General features: G+C 39.5%; 1 protein-coding gene across 1 annotated transcript in view; it reads right to left on the reverse strand.

Moving 5' to 3' along the window:
- The window catches only part of RSU1 (Ras suppressor protein 1), a 305614-nt gene that overhangs the window by 232391 nt on the left and 52287 nt on the right, over window positions 1-20936 (reverse strand). The window contains exon 2 of the mRNA XM_007936330.1: window positions 13090-13140. Coding sequence (XP_007934521.1) covers window positions 13090-13140 — 51 coding nt within the window. The remainder of the gene's footprint in view (window positions 1-13089; window positions 13141-20936) is intronic.

The raw sequence follows: 20936 nt of genomic DNA on the forward strand, positions 1-20936 counted from the left end.
ATGTCCACCAAAAAAAAAAAAAAAACCCAACCTCACTGCCATCAAGTTTGCTCCGACTCACAGTAACCCTTCCTTGGGTTTCTGAAGCGGTATCTCTACAGAAATAGATTGTCCAGTGTTCCCTCCAAGGAATGGCTGGTGGGTTTGAACCTCCAGCCTTCTTGTTAGCAGTCAAATGCCTTAGGCACTATGCTACCAGAGCTCCACAGTAGTAAGACTGAAGACAGCATATATGGATATAGGTGCACTCAGTATAAATGTAATTGTGGGAGAGCGTTTCTGACTGCTTCCATATTCTCAAAGAAGCAGGAAACAAGTCGGGGTGGGAAGGGGATGTTGGAGGTTTGGGTAGAGAGAAAAGGGTGAAATAGTTGTCCAAGAGAGTCAATACAGCAGGACAGCCAGGAAGCACTCAGGCTCACTAGAGGTTAGTAGTCACAAATTTAAAGAGAAACTGATCATTTTGTTGTACGTTTTACTCACATCACATTCAGCTGCCCTGATGGGAGTAGTAAAGAGTTTGCTTGTAGAGAATGTGGAGAGAGAGAGAAGCAAGGGAGCTAAGAATGAAAGCAAATGAATGGTGGATGGAATTCAAGCTGGCAATGAAGAAAGTAAAGACAAACAGAGAGCAAGATAACAGGGAGCAAGATGCAAGTCAGAGATGAACAGGAAGAACGGCATTTAGGTCCCAGTGGGATCACAGAACTGTTGGAGTCAGGGCACCATGGAAATAAGCTGGATGGCAGGAGAGGGAGAAAGCAAGGGGGTGCTTAACACACAGAAGATGGATGGGCCACAAACCAAAAAAAAAAAAAAACTCACTACCATAGAGTCAATTCCAACTCATAGCAACAACCCTCATTGGGTTTCCAAGGCTACAAATCTCTACAGAAGCAGACTGCCTCATCTTTCCTCCCCAGAGTGTCTGGTGGATTCAAACCACCAACCTTTTGGTTAGTAGCCAAATGCCTTAACCACTATACCACCAGAGCTCCTGGCCCAGGATATTACAAAAATGAATGGGTCAAGTTGGATAGGGGTCCAGAACTGTGAGAAGACATGCCATTGAGTCACTTCCCACAAAGTCTACATTTCCAAAAATTGAAACAAGTATGGTAGTGGAGAGTGTCAGTCAACCAAATACTAAGGTCTTCAAGGAATGAGAGGGAACAACCCTGAAGTTTATGAGTGACTGTAATAAGGATGAGGCAGGGGTGGCAGAGGAATAAAAAATACCAACAAATGGTAGTGAGTTACATGGTAAATTTTTATTGAAGGGGTAGAAAAATGACATTGCTTATTCAGAAAAGGACAGAACCCAAACTCATAGTATTGCTTTCTTGACTACTCCAAGTTTCCAGTTTACCCACAATTGAAAATATCCTACTGAGGGACTATCTATGCCCAGTGAGGAAATACCTAAAAAATAAGTTGCCACTGAGTTGATTTCAACTATTATTCTGCATACAGGGAATCTCCAAGAACTGGAATTGACTCAACAGCCACTAACAACAACAGGAACATTACTAGAAGCAAAAGAACACATGAAAATGAGTGAGATTGTTCTGTACATGTGGTGGGGAGAAATGACCAGTAAGAAATGATAAAAGCAAGTTATTTCTTGGCCTCAATATTTGATTCATATGGTATTGGATAAGAACTCCCTCCCTTAGGCCTGAATGAAGCAAGGTGGGTTCGAACCCACCAATCACCCCGCTGGAGAAAGATGAGGCAGTCTGCTTCCATAAAGATTTACAGCCTTGGAAACCCTATGGGGCAGTTCTACTCTGTCCTATACGGTAGCTATGAGTTAGAATCAACTTGATGACAGTGGGTTTGGTTTGGTTTGATTTATAGCCTAGACAATCTCATGGGGCAATTTTACTATTGTTACACGGGGTCATCAGGAGTCAAAAGTCAACTCGACAATACCAAACAATAGCAACAAAATATAAATTATGACTTGGAGTGTCCCAGGTCAAAGTAAAAGCATAGCTCTTTTTTAAATCTTTGGCCCCAGTAGCTAGAAAACATGAGTCTATTCATACCACAGAGCTGATGTCTAGACTAATTATATAGATGCCAATTCTTTCAGCAAATTAGGAATCATAGTCTTGAATGTCATTTTAATGATAATGTGTATAGAACAATCTCTTCAGTCTAGCATATAAATAATTACACTCTTCAGAATTTTTATATGCAAAAAAGGTCATTTGTACTTATAATGATTAATTACCTTTGTTTTCTGGCCAAAACACACAAGGTGGATAATGAAGTAATTATAACTTATCATAAGAATTTGAAGTTCAAAAGTAAACTAATGATAACAAGCTTTACAGATTTTTATGGGATTTTCCCCAACGCAGCCATTAAAATGGTGAATTACAGTAGTTAGAGGTTATTTAAAAACATAAAGTTTATGAGACCATGAAGCAAATTCTCATTTAAAAGGATCTACATGTTCCTCAAGGTAAAAATAAAATAGCTAAATATCTAAGCATCTACCTCAGTAAGAGCCAGCATGCCCCAAACATTCTTAGTTTTATAAATGACAATGGCAATGTTACTTTCAGTTAATCAACACATATTTACCGAGCACCCCCACCCAGAAATATGCACTTAATGTATCCTATTATGAGTCTCTTTAGAATTCTGTAAATTAAGTAATTTTCATAACCAAAAATATCCCTGGCTTAATTCACTGCAAAAACAACATGCCTGCTTTTTCAGCAGCAATGAAAATTATTAATTATACAAAAAATTAGGAAAAAAGTCACAAGCAAGCAATAAAGAAGATTTTACAACATAAAGCCAAACATGCAAAAACATATGTCCTTGATGAGACCTGTGGGCACAGTGGTTAAGGGCTCAGATGCTAACCGAAAGGTTGGTGGTTCCAACTCACCAGCCACTCTGTGGGAGAATGAGGAGGCAGGCAGTCTGCTTCCATAACGATTTCCAGCCCGGGAGAGTCTATGGGGCCATTCTATTGTATCCTATAGGGCCGCCATAGGATTGCTAAGAGCTGGAAACGATGCAATGCCAATGGATTTTCCAACGGAATTTTCAACAGAGCTGCGAAAAGTATGTATGCGTAGCCAAACAAATCTCCTAAAACGCTGACAAGCATGGATTTCTTCTCCTGTGAGGCTGCAACAATTAGGCAATGTCTGAATGTTGTATTAACTTCCAGAGAAAACCAAGTTGTTCATGCAGTCTTCAGGAGTGCTTACAAATCCTGAATTCTTTTAAGAACACACTTTTTAAGTTACACTCTAGTCCTAATGTGCTACACTGCTAGCAAAGCAATATATCAATAAATAGCTTTAATTTAGGAGCTGGGCCAGAGAAGAGGCACTAAGAGGGAAGGAACTGCCATTCAGTGGCCTGGGGGAGAAGTAAAATACAGGGAAGGGAAAGGAAAGGACAGAAACTCTTCTAGGAAAATGCCTAAGAAGTTGCAAAACCCTGGAGAAGAGTGAGAAGGAAAAGAACAAGAACAAACAAAAATAAACTTAAATAAATCACTGAAGAGAACAAACTCAGAGTTATAAAAGCAGCCACCCAGGCTGACAAGACAGGTGTTGGTGTAAGTGTAGATGAACATATAGATACAGACGTGGTAGATACATCTCCAATACTCAATTACTAACATTAAGAGGGGGACAATAAGCAAAATCAAATTCATATATATACATACACAAAAAACATTCTTTGCTAATAGTTTCTATCTTCTTTACCATTAAGAATTACTTTAGCAAGAGGCTACACTGGGTTGCCTCTCTTATGTTAAGGTGCTGATGCTGGTGTTGTTGTTACATGCCGTCGAGTCGGACCTGACCCATAGCGACCCCTCCTTGGGTTTCCGAGGCGGTATCACTACGGAAGTAGATTGCCCAACCTTCCTTCCGAGGAGTGGCTGGTGGGTTTTAACCTCCAGCCTTCTGCTTAGCAGTCAAGTGTCTTGGGACTACGCTACCAGAGCTCCTAAGGTGCTGAGGAACTAGGTTAATTGTATGAGGAAGAAAGAAAAGACACCCAGGGCTGGAAAAAATCCAAAGTAGCGTGAATAATCCCCCTGTAATTATTTAACACCTATGCCTTTTAACCATGAGAAGTCTTCTTGCTTGTCTATTTAAACAAGTTAAGTATCCAGGGCTATGTAAATGCTTTGCCCACGGAGCTTACTTTGACGTTTAAGCTGCACATATACATCACTTGTAAAAGCAGCATGGAAAATGGAAAGTGCAGAGGCTAGGAAACCATGTGGAAAGCTGCACCACCTTCTAGGTTTGGTTACTTAGCCACTTTAAGCCTGTTTCTTCCACCTGATACAGAGTTGCTGTTGTTAGGTGGCACTGAGTCACTTTTGACTCATAGTGCAACCCCACATGTGACAGAGTAGAGAACTGCCCTACAGTGTTTTCTATACTGTAATCTTTAAGGAAGCAGATTGACAAGTCTTTCTCCTACAGAGCTGCTGTGTGGGTTTGAACCCCCAACCTCTCAGTTAGCAGCTGAGGGCTTAACCCTAATCGTTGTGCCACCAGGGGTCCGTTGACAGTCTTTTTTCTTCCCTTCCTTTCACACTGAAGTTATTATGCCTATAGAGTTTTGTCCTTTGTAGTCTAGTAGGCTGAAGTGTGCCTTTATTTTCCACACTGCACTGGAGCTGGAGGGAAAGGAAAAGACTCCATGGAGAAAATGACACTTCATCTAAACTTTCTGAAGAATGAGCAAGGTTTGGAGAAAGGAGTGCTTCAGGTAAGAGAAGAATCAGGCGATTCATTAGAGACTGTAAAAACAGGGGTGAAAAGAGGTAAAGAAACAGAAAAACATTCATTTTTTAAAAAAAAGGGTGGGTTCCATTTGGAAATATCAGAAAATGAGGTTGTAGAGTTTGTTAACTAGTAGTCAATCTTAATTATCTAATTGACAAAACTGGGGGTTACAAAATTACACATTCTTATTTAACAAAATTTAAATTTAAGCAGATAAGTTATGTTTATGAATATTGTTTTGGATACCTATTGCTGCTCTGACAAGAATATACCACAAATGGGATGGCCGTATCAAACAGGAGTTTATTCTTACAATTTGGAGACTTTAAGTCCAAGTTCAAAGTGCCAGGCTCTAGGGGCTATGTGAAAGCTCCTCAACCTTGGGCTTCAGCTCTGCCTCCTGTTTCCGGCCCATTGGTGCTGGAGGCTTTTCTTCACTCACCTGCTGGCTGCTGAGGCTGACAAGCCCAAGGTTGACAAGTAATAAGGCACAGTCCTGATGTTACCAAACCACATGGCAGGCCATTAATTCAAGCCCATTGAAAGGCCCAAGGTAGGCAGAGCATAGCAGGCTGCTGAACAACGACATGGCTACATGCAGGGTTCAAGCATTCCATAAGCTGGAGACCATTCCCAAAGCTGCTGCTTATATACAGGAAACAGACGACATACCCAAAGCAGCTACTCAGCTGCTCCAATAGATTCCACCATGGAGTTAATTACCAATCTCACCACAGGGAATAACTACATTCAACCGCCTAGCCACTGAACCAGGCCCAGCCAAGTTGACACACAAACTTAACCACCAAAAATAATTTTAAAAGGCTATCAGGAATGAATTTCACATTGCATTAAAAATCATTCTTTTAAAGTTTTATACATATTTCCAGAAACATACACTTCAAGAAATAACATCAGTATACCCATATTGCAAATATACTAGTGTTATCTTTCCCTTACTCTGTGTTGTTGTTGTTTGCCATCGAGTCGGCCCCGACTCATAGCAACCCCTCCTTGGGTTTCCGAGGCAGTATCACTACGGAAGTAGGATTGCCCAACCTTCCTTCCGAGGAGTGGCTGGTGGGTTTGAACCACCAGCCTTCTGGTGAGCAGTCAATTGAAGCTATGTGGACCCCTAAGGAATTAATGGATGAGAACAACAAATCTATCTAAATTATAACTACTGGGTGTATTTTTCTAGGGATCATTCCCACAGCTTTCACCCTATTTTTAAAAATAGTCATTAACCTCAAAAAACTTAAGAAACCGCTCTAAAATAATGTATATACCCAAATATTGCACCTCTCAGAGTATCCACTCCCAATCTTCCTAACATGCACATGCACACACATGTGCACACACATCATCTACACATTATCTAGTGGAGATAGTCAACAGATAACATGTATAAAATTTTGCTATTCATCAATTTTTTTTTGAGAGGCATTCAAGTGAAAATAGTAAAAGATACTCTTTTCAAAAGCAGCCCCCTAAATGTGCCAGTTACGATTTGGAAGATGACTCGCTCATCTGTCCTCAGATTAATTTCTCCAAAGTCCACTGCCATTCTGATATTCTCACAATTAAAACTGTTCCATTTCAAAATAAACTGTGGAAGAATTGACACACTATACTTTAGCTACCTTGCTCTTAGCACAGAGCAGAACCCCAAGAACAGAGATCCTAAAACAGGAACATTTTGGTTGGTGGGGCAGGCTACAAAGGGGCCCAGGCTATTAGCTAAGGGCATGATGCCATCGAGAACAAGGTTTTCTGAATTCACTGACTGGCCATGGACTCTTGGAGTCTTCTATGTGATGATCTCACCTGCTTATTTACCAAAGCCAAAAATAACAATAAGCTCCCAACTGTAGGCAATTTTTCATGGTAACCTAACTACTGGTACCATTAGATAGATACTCTAATGAACAGCTGTCAGACTCAAAAATACTATGTATGTATTTCTCCAAATTCAATCTTGCAAATGATAGCACAGTAACAAACTGATAAATGGGCACTAATTAAAAAAATAAGCTATTGATCAAAGCCTCTATATTATAAATACATTTATACTCTGTTAAAATGCAAACAGCAAGTTGTTTTGATATTGTCACAAGATAAATTCATGACATAGAAATGATTTATTTTGCATATTTTCCTTCATAGTTTAATTTCATACAAACCAGGCACAAGAACTTTTGCATAAGGCATGACAAATAATCTATGAAAGGGAATAACTACAGACTTAGGCACAGCAAGGTCTTAGCAGAATGGTGAAGGTCATTCTCATGAGTTGAGACAGTTAATTTTTCTCATCCAGCCCAACAATCTATTATATCTGCAGAAAAGGCTTTTAATTTATTACATTTTTTTAAAAACTGCCTAATTTTCTTCATGATAATGTCATCTGCATATTTTGAGAATGCAATATTTTCATGAGGAATATGCCATGTAATTAATTTGTGATTAACACTTAAGGTAGGTATCCTAACCATACACACACACACACACACACAATTAAACCCTTAACTTCTAAATATTTAAAACGTTACCTTCAATGAAGAAATTATTGAAATCACTAAGGAAAACATGCCAGCACTTTCTTGTTCACTGTAATTTCTAATTCATACATAAGCTATACTAATAGGAAATAGTCTGCAGAAAATAAACCCTCATTTTACCATAAAACTCAGGTTTACTACCTGCCAAGGCATTTCCGATACATTAAATGACGAGATAGGGTCACAGATAAAACCCGAAACTGCAGACAAAACTGCCAATATCTCAGGAGAACGTTTTACATGACAGTTAAAAGTTCAAAGTATAAAAATAAACAATTGCATTCAGAGGCCCATACCTATGAAAGGGTTATACAGTGGGTGGGCTGCTCAATATGTCTGCAGAGGAAAAAGATATCCTTTGTATTCCTTGGCCAAAATGATGGGTGCCTTAAACCTCAACATGTATGACTCACACATAAAAAATACTGCTAACTCATGTAATGTGCTAGCAATATCTGTGTGTGGGTTTTGCTATTAGAATAAAATTATTTTAAAAAATTAAGGCAAATGTCATGTTAAAAAATTAATGCCCACAGATTATCAATGAGGCAGAACACAGTATTTCATAAAGAATAGTATTCTTCCCAACACAGTGGCATCGAGTAATACAAGAACTAAAGTGTCAATATGCAAAAAAAAAAAAATGCATATTTTTCTGAGTTTTATGCTGTTTGCTTTGTATTTACATCTGAGTAAGGTACATAAAAATTTATACTTTCTTCCATAGGAAAGAACATACATGCCCACTACCAAATACCATATGAGGTCACACAAACTTTCACATTTTAAATTATAAACAGTAAGATGTTTAACTTGAGAAAGTAGCCATAACAAAACTAAAAATATGGTATGTGAAACAGAATGTATAATTTAATTTTAGGAGTAAAACAGAAAAACACCATACCTCCTTATAGAATGATCTATCTTAATCGTGGGAAAACAATACTATGTAAATTGCAATAACAATGTACCCTGTTGTACAGAGCTTAGTATTCTGCAAAATATTTTGTCTGGCAACAAAGTTGGTTTTTAACCTTTAGATACAAGAAATGGGGGGAAAAAATGTATCTCAACAGTGACCTCTAGTGGACAAGTCTTAAAATAGTTGTCTCAAATATGTATATAAATAGTCCTCTTTATCAGTGAAAACAAGTAGAGAAAATATTTACAAAGCTAACCCTCCAAAACATGATCAGATTAAGGAGTAGACTGAGAAAGGTGAAGCCAATGTTGACTCAAAAGGAAGGTAACCACAATGGCAGGACCAGGAGGAAGAGGGAAGAGAGAGCCTGGAAGGCAGCCTTTGGAATAATTTCTACAATCCCATCTTATAGTAACACTGAGGGCGGGTCCATGTGCAGATCATCTCAGACTGCTCAGAATTAACACAACTCATCATCTAATCAATTCACTAATCAACAGGTATTACCTGAGAGCCTATTCATGGACCCTTTTGTGGGGGTAGGATACACAATAGGAGCCCTGGTGGTGCAGCAGTGCAGCTCCTGTCCACTAACCAAAAGGAGGTTGGTTCCAACACACCAGCCCCTCCATGGGAGAGAAGACGTCATGATCTACTCTGGTAAAGATTACAGCCTAGGAAAACCTATACGGCAGATCCACTCTGTCCTATAGGGCCACTATGAGTTGGAACTGACTCAATGGCAATGGGTTTGGATTTCTGTTTGGGGAGGATACACAACAAACCTAAGACAGGGTTCCTAACCTCAAGAATTATAATTGCATGAAGAAAGTGGTGAAATCATTCATCAGTGGGGCCTTAAATATATAAAACTAACTTTAACTGAAAGAGGAACATACCCAGAAACCAAAGAGACCTAGAGAAGCAAAAGGCGTCTTTCTGGGAGAGTGACTCTCAGGGAGAGCTTAGCTGAGCCCAGGAGGGTTTCTGAGTGGAAAAAAGCACCCACTGGTTGGTCCTGAAGCCAGTTTTCCCTACCGACAGATTCCTTAGTGTACCTCAGTAATACCTCTCCCACACATCATTCCTTAACTGTGAAAAGACCCCTATGACTTTATGAAAACAGTAGCAACATCAATTCATGTTAAATTTATACAGACATAAATTTAGAGCGTGCACAATCCAGTGCATTTGAAATGAGCACATGATGAGTAAGAAAAACAAGTGTGCGATAGCTATATCTACTCAAGTTCCTACACCTGTGAAACCAGAAGAACCCATCCTATTCCTACGTGTATCATTTCACCTCAGGCCAGCTATTTCTTGTCTGGCCCCTCCAGTCACTTACCTGCTTCCTTTCACCACCCACTATGGATTTATGTAAGTAGTTACTGGGAAGTGACCATGTGCTCAGCAAGAGGTATTAAAGAAGAATAAGAAATGGTTCCTGCTTTCAAGGAAAGTAAACATCTAGTAGGCATGAAAGAAGAACCCTGAAATGACAGAAGGACAAGGGAGCATTAAATTGGAGTTTGGGGAAGGAGACTTCAAGTGGGCCAAAGTAGTCAGGGCAGCCTTGAGGGAACGATGGGGCGAGAGGGCTGCACGGCTGCTGCTGAGCTGGGGAAGGAGGGAAGGCATACCAAGGATGGGGCACAGGTGAAGAGCAGGGCCACAAACAGGGAAAAAGGATCGATCCATCTTTTTCCAGCAGTATGTGGGGAAGAAAGGCTAGCCGTGGGGTGGAAGGCCAGAGAGGGTAGGTTTGGAAAGTCAGATTCAGAGAGAACTTTTAATCAGGTATGTACAACATTGCAGGCAGATGCACAGGGAAAGTGTGTTAATGAAGGGATGGTCCAGCAGCAGATCCTCACCTTAACTCTGAAACTATTCCCATTGGGCCAGAAAAAACCTCTGCTGGCTTCCCAGGGTAGTACTTGCTCAATCACAGCAAAATAGCGGAATTAAAAGATTCACTTGCTACTCTTGAATGCTCTCCTTGAATGCGACATGGATACGTGTATCAGCCAAGTCTATTCTGGTGAAGCAGTTCCCCGCTGACTACAACAACCCACCAGCACTGCCCTGATCACTCACATTTAAGTTTCAGTACTTTCAGTGTAATAGCAATGAGGGTTTGGGAAACAGTAATTAGCATGACAATTTTGAAATGGTTTTATGAACTACAGAATAGAAAGCTTCAAGAATTTCTGCTCACAAAATCTTGAGGCCTTGTGTGTCCCTGTCATTTCACTCATACTGCACTGAGTTGACCTGTCAATGTCAAAGCCACCAGCAGGGGAAGACCAACATAGCATCTAACTCTTCTGATGTCCTCTGCAGATATTACCAACTTTAGTAAGTGTAGTCAAAGATTGTCCCCAACTCAGAATCCCAGTTTGAGAAACCCAGTCATTCATCACTTAAGTACACAAGTGAAAATGTCAAAGAGCAGTTAATTGGCACTGGAAAAGAAAAAAAACACAAATGCTTTTCCAAGATAAAAGCAGGGCTGAGGGGTTTATCTTTTTGAGTCCCAGTGGTTTTAATGTGGCATTGTCAGCTGGTCCCTATTAAAAACAATGGAAAGTGGAAGACACTGATTACAATAAAAAGTGACAGGAGGGTGTGCTATGCCGCTTGCATTTAATGCATATTTATATTCCCATCAAATGGACATATTTACTATAAACACTTGAGAATCCATAGCAAAGCCATTCATTTAAATGCCAGAAAAATAGTAAAAGATGCTAATTTGACCTTAGTGGAACAGATCGAGTGTCAGTGACACTGTACTCAAAATGGCTTGAAACAGAAGTTACCAAGACGATTAATTAGAGTTTACTGGATTAGGTCAAGAGTGTCTCGAATGGGAAAAAAAATAAAATAGAAGGAAGAAATATGAAGTTTGGATTCTTTCAGAACTGACCATTTTAAAAGCAGACACAAGTTAACTTCATATTTATACTTCTCTAATTTAGTATCATATTATAGCCTTAGAGAAAGAAACTGATACACTGATCCCTGAGATTTCTATCTTTTTGAGTATGTAATAATAACAATAAAACCACACTATTTGAAAGATTGTTTTAAAGGAGAGATGAATTAATAATATAACAGAATAAAGCTTCCTTTGCTCTCTTGTTAACATACAACATATCACTTTAATAATGCTTCAGATTGAAAAATTGTAAGCTTAGCAATTAAGAAGGATGCTTATGAGTTATACGTACAAAGCTTCAGGAACTTTTGCTCACAAAATCTTGGGGCATTTAGGGATCATTCATTGAGGATGACGTCCAACCTTCAAAACAAGCTGCAAATCCCCTCTGAACAGAGATTAGGGTCTCTGTGGACTATATAACCATTTGCTACAAAAACAATGAAAGTAGCAGCCTATTACCTGCTACAGAAATGATCACACGTGAGTTGTAGTCCTCACTTTAGCTTCTGTGGCCACTGGGATTCAAACATGACAATTGTGTCACCGCGTCTTTGCCTTACTAATATGCACTTCTGCTAAAAACAAACTAATCTGCCTGACTCCTGCACACGAGGGGCTCTAACTGCCACTCTTAAGTCTCAATAATCAACAGCTCTGTGACATTGCTCCAAGCTGTATATAATGCACATAAACACATAAATTCACGACACAAATCCCTCAACCTGACGTTCGCTCAATTTCACCGGATCCGGAAAGCTCCCTAACAAATTCTTGCCACATGATTAGAAAATTATTCAAGTCTGCAGGAAATATGGCAACACAAAGAAGATGACAGTCAATTAGAAATGAGAAAGGAGAGTGAGTCCCTGCCATGAAAATCTTTAAAACCACAGCGCGAAGATTAAAATGGCCCATATCATTCAGGGACTATATTGAAAACAGATATTAATTCTACTATATGTTAATCTTATCATGAAATTACCGATGCCCAAGAAGTCGGACTCCAAAATGTGAAAACTGCAGATGTAAATTTACATAATTTATACAATTTTGTAGCCTTTTTCACCCTATTGAGTGAGAAAGGGAAGCATATCCAACAGTTAAATGTTCCCCTTATGAGGATAAAATAGAGATGAAACAAACCCAAAAAACTCATTGCCATCAAGTTAATTCTGACTCCTTGTGACCCTATTGTTGAGCAGAACTGCCCAGAATGGTTTCCAAGGCTGTAAACTTTTACAGAAGCAGACTGCCACATCTTATTCCCATGGACCAGCTGGTGGGTTCAAACCACTGACCTTCTGGTTACCAGCCATGTGCTTAACAACTGCACCACAAGGGCTCCTTATATAGATGAGACAAAGAACTCTTACGCCACTATTTATTTTTTTATAAATTTTTCATGAAACAGGAATCAATGGTACAGTCATTTTAGCCACCATAGAGTTTGCCAGCCCTAAACTGAGCCACTTCCAGAGAAATTAGTCCATTTTCTCTCCTCAGGTTACATACACCAAAATAAACATCCCCCAAAATAGAGCAAAGTACCAAATACTAGAAGATAATATGTTCATGTATCGTAGTGCCTAAGGCACTTGACTGCTAACCAGAAGGCTGGTGGTTCAAACCCACCAGCCACTCCTCGGAAGGAACGTTGGGCAATCTACTTCTGTAGTGATACTGCCTCGGAAACCCAAGGAGGGGTCGCTATGAGTCGGGTCCGACTCGAGGGCAAATAACAATAACAACATCTTACTGCCACCAGAATAAGTTTTACACTTCCATTTGTAATTAGCTTCTTTAAAGCAAACACTACAATCAGCAGTGTTATAAAATTACTATAAAGTCACCGTGTAACAACTCAGAAAGTAAACTTACTTGTTAGCTTGTTATGACTGAGCACCAGTTGGGTGAGATGGGATAGAGAGACTGTAAAAGAAGGAAAAAAAAAAAAAAAATCAGTCAATAAATGGAACCAAATTATACTTCCACACCTATACCGTAAATTGCTAAATTAGTTTCACAGGTTGATGTGTTAAAAATAAAAACAAGGATTCATGTAAGGCTATCTATTATATGTTCAACCAAATTAAGAAAAGTCATGCAATTAGTGGTGCACTTAGCACAGCAAGTTAGAGCTAATGAGATTAATGTCATGGGATCAAACATTACAAAGGCCAGTTAGCTTTGCTTGGCTCCCTGGTCTTTAGGCCTAACCTTAGCAATACATCTCAAATACCTGGCAGACAGAAGAAATGGCCCAGAATGTAGAGAAGAACCAGTTACTTACCTGTGCTTTAAAAAAAAAAAAAAAATCATAAATGCAGAAATATCATCTAAAAGAAGGTTGGTAGCATATCACTTTACCTATGTCCACTGTCAGTATAGAAAGTTTTCTACACTTTATCAGCTGAAAAGAGTAAAATCTCTCCTCAATTTCTCTTAGACATATTTTGGTTGACATTGCAAAGCTCATGTATCTTGCTTGTCAGTTTCAAACATTATCATGGAGATTTAATCTGCTGAACAAGATGAAAGTTGCTAAAATAAGTTTTTCCAACTATCAAGAAAGAAAATGCTCAAAGATCAAAAAATAAAAAAAAGTGGCCTTCCTCCCACTTTGGGTTCTCAATCGTCACTGTGTGGTCAGCATGATATACATGTATTAGTTAAGAAAGATGTAGATTTTTTTCCAATATTATTTCTAAAGAACACCCTGTTAATTCAGTAGTTTTGGGTTGTTAAGTTTTTTCCATAATGGGATATTAAGATAAACATTTTTCTCAAGAAGCTCTGGTGGGGCAGTGCCTAAGGCATTTGACTGCTAACCAGAAGGTTGGTGGGTCAAACCTACCAACCACTCTGTAGAAGGAAGACTGGGCAATCTACTTCTATAAACATTTACTGCCTCAGAAACCCAAAGTGGGTTGCTGTGAGTTGCAATCGACTCAATGGCACCGAGTTTGGTTTTGGGGATTCTTTTCATTATTGCTTGGCCACAACCTTTGTGTTTTGTCTTTTTAAACCAGAACAAACAGAAAATTTCCAGACACAGTACACAAAGACTTCTTCTGCCCCCTGAGCCATCTGAGAATGATGACATGATGCCCCATAAACTTTAGGTATATTTCCTACCAATAATCTCCTACATGACCACAATACAGCCATAATTTTTTTCAAAAAAATTAACATAATACATTATTACCATCTAACCCTCAGATCACATTCAAGTTTTGCCAAATGTCCCAATATTTTATAGAAAAAGGACCCAATTCAGAATCTCAGAATCACATGTTGCGTGTAGGTTTTGGTTTTTTTTTTTTCCCAGACTCCTTTTATCTCAAGGTTTGTTTCTCCTTGATTTTTATGACCTTGACAATTTTGAGGACTGCAGGCTAAATTATTTTATATTATGTCCCTCAGTGTGGATTTTCTTCTGTTTACTCTTGATTACATCAGGTTATGCATCTTTGGCAGAACTGACACAGAAATGCTGTGTTCTTCTCATTGCATTCTATCAGGTGGCACATGATTTCATTTTGTCCCATCCTGATGATGTTTCCCATTGATCATCTAAGTCTGCGTAGCTTCTCCACTCTAAATTCATTCATTTTTCCTTTGTAATTAACAAGTATTTTGTGTGTGTGTGGGAGGGGTGCTTATTTTGACACTATCTAAATATTCTATTCCCCACCAAACTTTGAATTTATTCTTGTATCCCATGGCTCTAAACTAGGGAACTCTCGCTCCCCAGAGGTCATTTGGCAACATGTAGACACATTTTTTACTGTAACAACTATGGTCTGTGGAAAACCTAAAATTTCGTATGTGGCCCACATAGTATTTCTATCGGACAGCACCAGTCTAAAGCAGTGGTATCTAGTAACTAGAGGCCAGCAATGCTGGTAAGTATCCTACAATGTACGGGACAATCACCCACAACAAAGAATCATCCAGTCTACATGTCAACAGTGCTGCTATTGAAAGATCTGGGTTTATTTATTTATAGTTATATGGTCTCTTAATTTCCTATTTTTTTAATGGGTTGTTATCTATCATTACTGTTACTGCTTACAGGGGGACCCATAGAATCCAAGCTAGATTTAAAGGCCAAAGGGAATCCAAGCTGGATTCTATGTCCTTTTAATCTATCCCCACCATTCTGGAACAACAAGATGTTCAAGTTCATCTTATATTTTCTCTGCCACAGCCCTAGAATCAGTCATTTCTCCAGGGAGCTATGGTTCTCTGTTGTGGAAAATGGCATTTAGAAGCCAAAATGTGGGCACTAGCTGTATTCATTGCTAACAGGCATCACTAGTCTTAGGCCCTCTCAATGGACAGAGCTAGACAATACACACACACACACACACACACATATTCATGCATCTATATTGATTTAACTATTTATAGTATTGAAAGCCATAGGTTCATAATGTATCCAATTTCAGTGCAATAACAGGATAAAGTCCAGTTTTTCCCTTTCTGTATTTATAACTCCCGTTTCTACTATTGAGAACTCTGGCTTCTATTATCTTTAAACTATTTATTTATTTAATCAATACCCCTGTAAATAGTTATCTTATGGTTGGATTGAAAAAGCTCTCCACTTATCAACAGTGACACCCAGAAGTCTAATACTGACCTTTGATTAAAATTAGGACAAGTAGGCTTGCTAGAAATTTATAATGGCCTGTTTAAATTTCAGAACACCAGTGGTGGCTCACAGGGCCAGCTTGTTTAAATTCTTTAGAGATAGTGACTTACACTGGTTACACACACCAACTCCATGACCAGCTAGGGCATAAAAGACACTGTTGGAAACTTGCTCAAGCTCTCCTAAAAACAGGATTGCTTGCATATATGTTGATGGTTCATAATCTGGAAACGAAATGTGTCTGGTCCAACAAGAAAGAAACTTGGGAAGCTGCACCAATAAATGTCATGAGCTCTGAGGCTTGCTTGTGCTTTCCTTCTCTGGCTGTACCACAGTCTTTGTGTTTATTAAGTCCTTACACATGAATATACTCTGCAGAATCCTGCTAGTCCTTTCAAATGTCCAACCTGTGTAACCACTGCAGTAACCCTATCTCTTCTCTTCACTTCTACCCTTTCCTCTTACACAGATACTCTTCTCACTCTGCTCAGATTCTGACATCTCGTGCCCAGTCACCTTCCACAGGGACTCGCCCATCCCCTGCTTGGACTCCAATTTCCCATGCTAGGCTAACCCCCACCCTGCAAAGATGTTTACCCTACTGCACTCAGGTTCTGACACATTACTCTAGGCCACCATGCTCCCTCTCACACCCAGAACTATCTATTTTCCTCTGTATCACATAATGGCTTTAGGGCTGAATTATTAGAGAAGGGGGACAAGGAAGACAAAAGGGAAGGACAGCAATGTTTTTGTGGTTTGTAAAAGAATCGCTAGGGTGGCTTCACCATGATGTTTAAGATGACAGATGTCTTAACATGGCAGAGTATTTCACACTTTATTTGTAAGAGTTATGATTTTCCTTTCCTCAAATAAAGCATTCCCCTATCTCTGAGATCTATGGACTTACACGGGGGGGGGGGGGGGGAGTCCCCAAGAGCTCAACTCATGGTCCAAGATGACTGCAGGAACTCAACTTTAGCCAACACGTGTGCCTTGCCATCAAGAGGAAGGAAAGGATAAAAAAGACTTCTTTTAGGAAGCTGCCAAGAAATTGCACACAACACTTCCACTTACAGTGAATTAATACAAATTTATAACATAGTCATGCCTAGCTACAAGGGAGGCTAAAAATCTAGTCTATATCCCAGATGGCCATGTGCACCCTAAAAATTATGGGCTTTATAAGCAAGAATTGGGGAGATTGGTGGTTCAGTGGGAGAATTCTTACCCACTGGTGCGGTAGACCTGGATTCACTTCCCAACCAACAGACCTCATATACAGCCATCACCTGTCTGTCAGGGGAGGCTTGTGTGCTATGATGCTAGACCAGTTTCAGCAGAGTTCCCAGACTAAGACAGACTAGGAAGAAAGGCCTGGTGATCTACTTCTGAAAAATTAGCCAATAAAGACCTCATGGATCACAACGGTCCAATCCATACCAATCATGGAGACCCAGTAGGGCTGGGCAGTGTTTTGCTCCACTGTGCAAGCCGTTGCCATCAATCTGGAGCCAATCCAACATCACCTACCAACAACATTAGCAAGAAAGATGGGGCAAACCCTGACAACTAGCAGTCTCTCACAAGAGCAGACTACTTCATTTAAAAGTTACAGAAATCATTCCTAATTATAAAAAAAAAAAATGATAATCCTCTTGTGTCTCCTTGTCTTAATTTTTTAAAAAATATCATGAGTTGACTAATTAATAAAAAGAAAACTTGCCTTCGCTAAGCTAAAGTTCACAAGGAGAGATTTTATTAGAGAAAACTGGTTATTTTCAATCACTGTATTTGACCTTTCAACAAATATTTAAAGTCCTGTAGAGAAAATGACAAAGACAAAAAATTATCTCTCTCTCTTTTTTCATAAGGGAGAGAAACTCAGTTGTCACTCTCCCTGACCACACCACTGGGGTAATGTTTTCCTTTCTCACTATTGTTACAGAGCTGTAGGTAAGAGGGAGAAAAATAGAGCAGAAAAGAAAAAGTTAATAAAAGATCTTTGAGAAAATATGTAGGGCAACAAAGGACTTCATGCTGGACCTGCTGGGAGGCAGTTAAGTTGGACACAAGCATGAGAAACTCACAAAGCCTGGGACAGGCAAAACCCTAGTAGCAAAAGACATATTTATATTGCCCGCCACTCCCTTCCATTTGTGAATGGCTAGTTCATTGTGAGTTTCCTATGGAAACTGTGCTGTTCAAAAAGAAGGCAGAAATGATCTGCCAAAATAGAATGGACTATTTAAAAGAACAAAAGCAGTCCCAGTCACACACTGGTAAAATGGAAGTGGGCTGTACCCACTGACCTGCCGCCACTGCCTTGCCAACCTTAAACACACTGGTAGAGTTTCACTGTGTTAATAGCGTGCTCTAATGATCCTGCTAACATGAACTGTCAAGAATGAACACACCAGAACAGTGAGAATAAACTGTTATTAAAATTCCTAAAGCAATATTAAATTAAAGCTTTGCCCAGGCATTTTGAAAGTAGACTGTGTTTCAAAAGTCAACTATGGAACTAAGAAAATGTGCTGACAACCATAGTTAAATGTGACAGGACCTTGGTATCATTGTGTCTCTAGCCTCCTTAGAAATGTTATTTGGGTGCCCAGTCTACACTGGAAAAGCAAAATCATTATGAAGATAGAGGAATGGGGTGAATTTGCTGGTGCTGTATATATTGTTGCTTCTCTAGTCAACGAAGTGTTCAAAAGAAATGAGTAGGTTCAATAATTTCACAAGAAAGACAATCAAGGACACACTCAGGCACTTATTGGCTGGATATTTCCTGATCACACTCACAGGGCCAATAGCCTCTACCATTAAGGAATCAATGTCTCCTTAGAAGTAGCATACATCCTGGTGAGCCTGAAGCAGCCTCATTTTATACCTACTGTCATTTTCAAGTAAGTCCTGGTTTGGATGACAAACTACACAGTCACTTTACATGTACCAAAAACCTAAAATTCAAGGCACACAAGGGTCATGGACATAAGAGAAGTCTATCTAAAAGGATGATGGTAGCTCAGGGGGGAAAAAAGATGTTATTTACTGTGGAATGATACTTGCATGTGAAGAAATACTTCAGAGTAACAGGCTACACATACACTGAATTGGCTTTGAAGGACATATGGAAATTGTGGGTTAGGAAAGCCATCCCAAGCTAACTCAAGCAACTAGATGGAAAACTGGGAAGATACAGGACCCTGAGTGGGGCATTTCGTATTTTAATGGAGTGAATTAAGAAAAATCAAAGAGCTAACTAATTCCTAACAACAACAACAACAACAAAAAATATCTAGATAACACATGGAAGCTGATAACACTGTTTAAAATAGGTTCAGGTATTTTTCTTTTTCTCTTCTTCTTTAGCATAAAGTAGGCAACATAAGAAAAATAAAATAAGCATGATAAAATCCACAGCCCCATAAGATGATATTACAGACTTGTTTTCAAAATAACCCACCATATCACAAAGATGTGGCATACTGGAAATTGTTTCCATAGTTTTCAATTTGGCAAATCAGGTAGCAAATGACTCCTTTGGTAGCACTTCAGAGATCGTACAAAGTTCTAGCTCAACAGAATGACATTTATATCCAGAGGAAAAAACAGGGCCAGGATGAGACAAGAGGATGTAAGACTTCAAAACATTCTTTTGATGAAGAACTTGAAAGTTTCTGAAATCGTGTCACAAGGTTAGATGTGCCAGCTTAATTTCAGTAGCCATCTTTGGTTCTAAATGAAAGATTCTGTAATGTTGGTCACAAAAGCAGGACTATGACCACTAGTCTACTGCTAGTCTACTAGTCTGCTGTGTGCATTATGAACAAAAGACATCAGAAACAGTGCCATCATCAGAAGACAAATGGTCTACCATCTTCTGACACCTCTTGTGGTATCAAATATAAGAGATAGGAAGAAAACTCACTTCTTGTTAGCTGTCATCAAGTTGGTCCTGACACATGGTGACCTCACATACAAAGGAACAAAACACTGTCAGATCACTGTGACACAGAGTTTTCACTGGCCAATTTTCAAAAATAAATTATGAAGTCTTTCTTCCTACTTCATCCTAGTCTGAAAGCTCTATTGAAACCTGTTCAACACCACAGCAACACACAAGCCTCCGAGGACGGATGGGTAGCAGCTGTATATCAGATGTACTGGTCAGGAACTGAACCTAGGTTTCTCACATGGGAGGTGAGAATTCTCTACCACTGAGCCACCAATACCCCATGGAAAGACCACTTCTGTTGCTGTTAGATGCCTTTGAATCAGCTCTGATAGGACCTAATATATTAGAGGACAAAGCATTGCTCGATCATGAGCCATCCGCATAATGACTGCTAGGTTTGAGCTCGTAGCTGAAACCAATATGTCAACCCAGAATAACTCCCACCTCCTGGGATATTCAAACAGAGTTATCTTGTTTTACAACTCCAGGGCACATCACTCAAGCTCTGTCCAAGTCTACACATCACTTTGCTCAGGGCAAGGAGGAAGTCATGTTATAGACTCAAAATATTTAATTTGAACTTAAAGTACAGGATGGTGCGGATGGTTTTTCCATTTTTGCTCCCTAGTGAGCAAGAAGGGAGCTCTGGTGGCATAATACCTAAGGCATTTGACTGCTAACCAGAAGGCCAGTGGTTCAAACTCACCAGCCACTCCTCGGAAGGAAAGTTGGGCAATCTGCTTCCGCAGTGATATCACCTCAGAAACCCAAGGAGGGGTCACACTATGAGTCGGATCCAATTTGACAGCAGTGAGTTTTGTTTTGGTTTTTTTTTAGTGAGCAAGAATAGAGACAGCCCTCAACAACCCCGATTCGAGACTCCCTAGGAATGTGGAAGCTTAGTCAGATGTCAGCACCGGGAAGCAAGGCTGACCAATTTGAGTTTTGCATCTTCACAATGAGTGATTAAAATGCCTGCCCATGTCACAAGGTGGAAGTTATTTCACCCTTGGTAGTAGGATGCAGATTCAGCTCTTCTTAACTATGCAGCCTCTGACAATATATTAAAATGAAGACAGACAATAAAATGGTTGATACCAAGAT

Source organism: Orycteropus afer, unplaced genomic scaffold (assembly GCF_000298275.1).
Source record: "Orycteropus afer afer isolate SDZICR_OR568_19922 unplaced genomic scaffold, OryAfe1.0 scaffold00035, whole genome shotgun sequence".
Classification (NCBI taxonomy): domain Eukaryota; kingdom Metazoa; phylum Chordata; class Mammalia; order Tubulidentata; family Orycteropodidae; genus Orycteropus; species Orycteropus afer.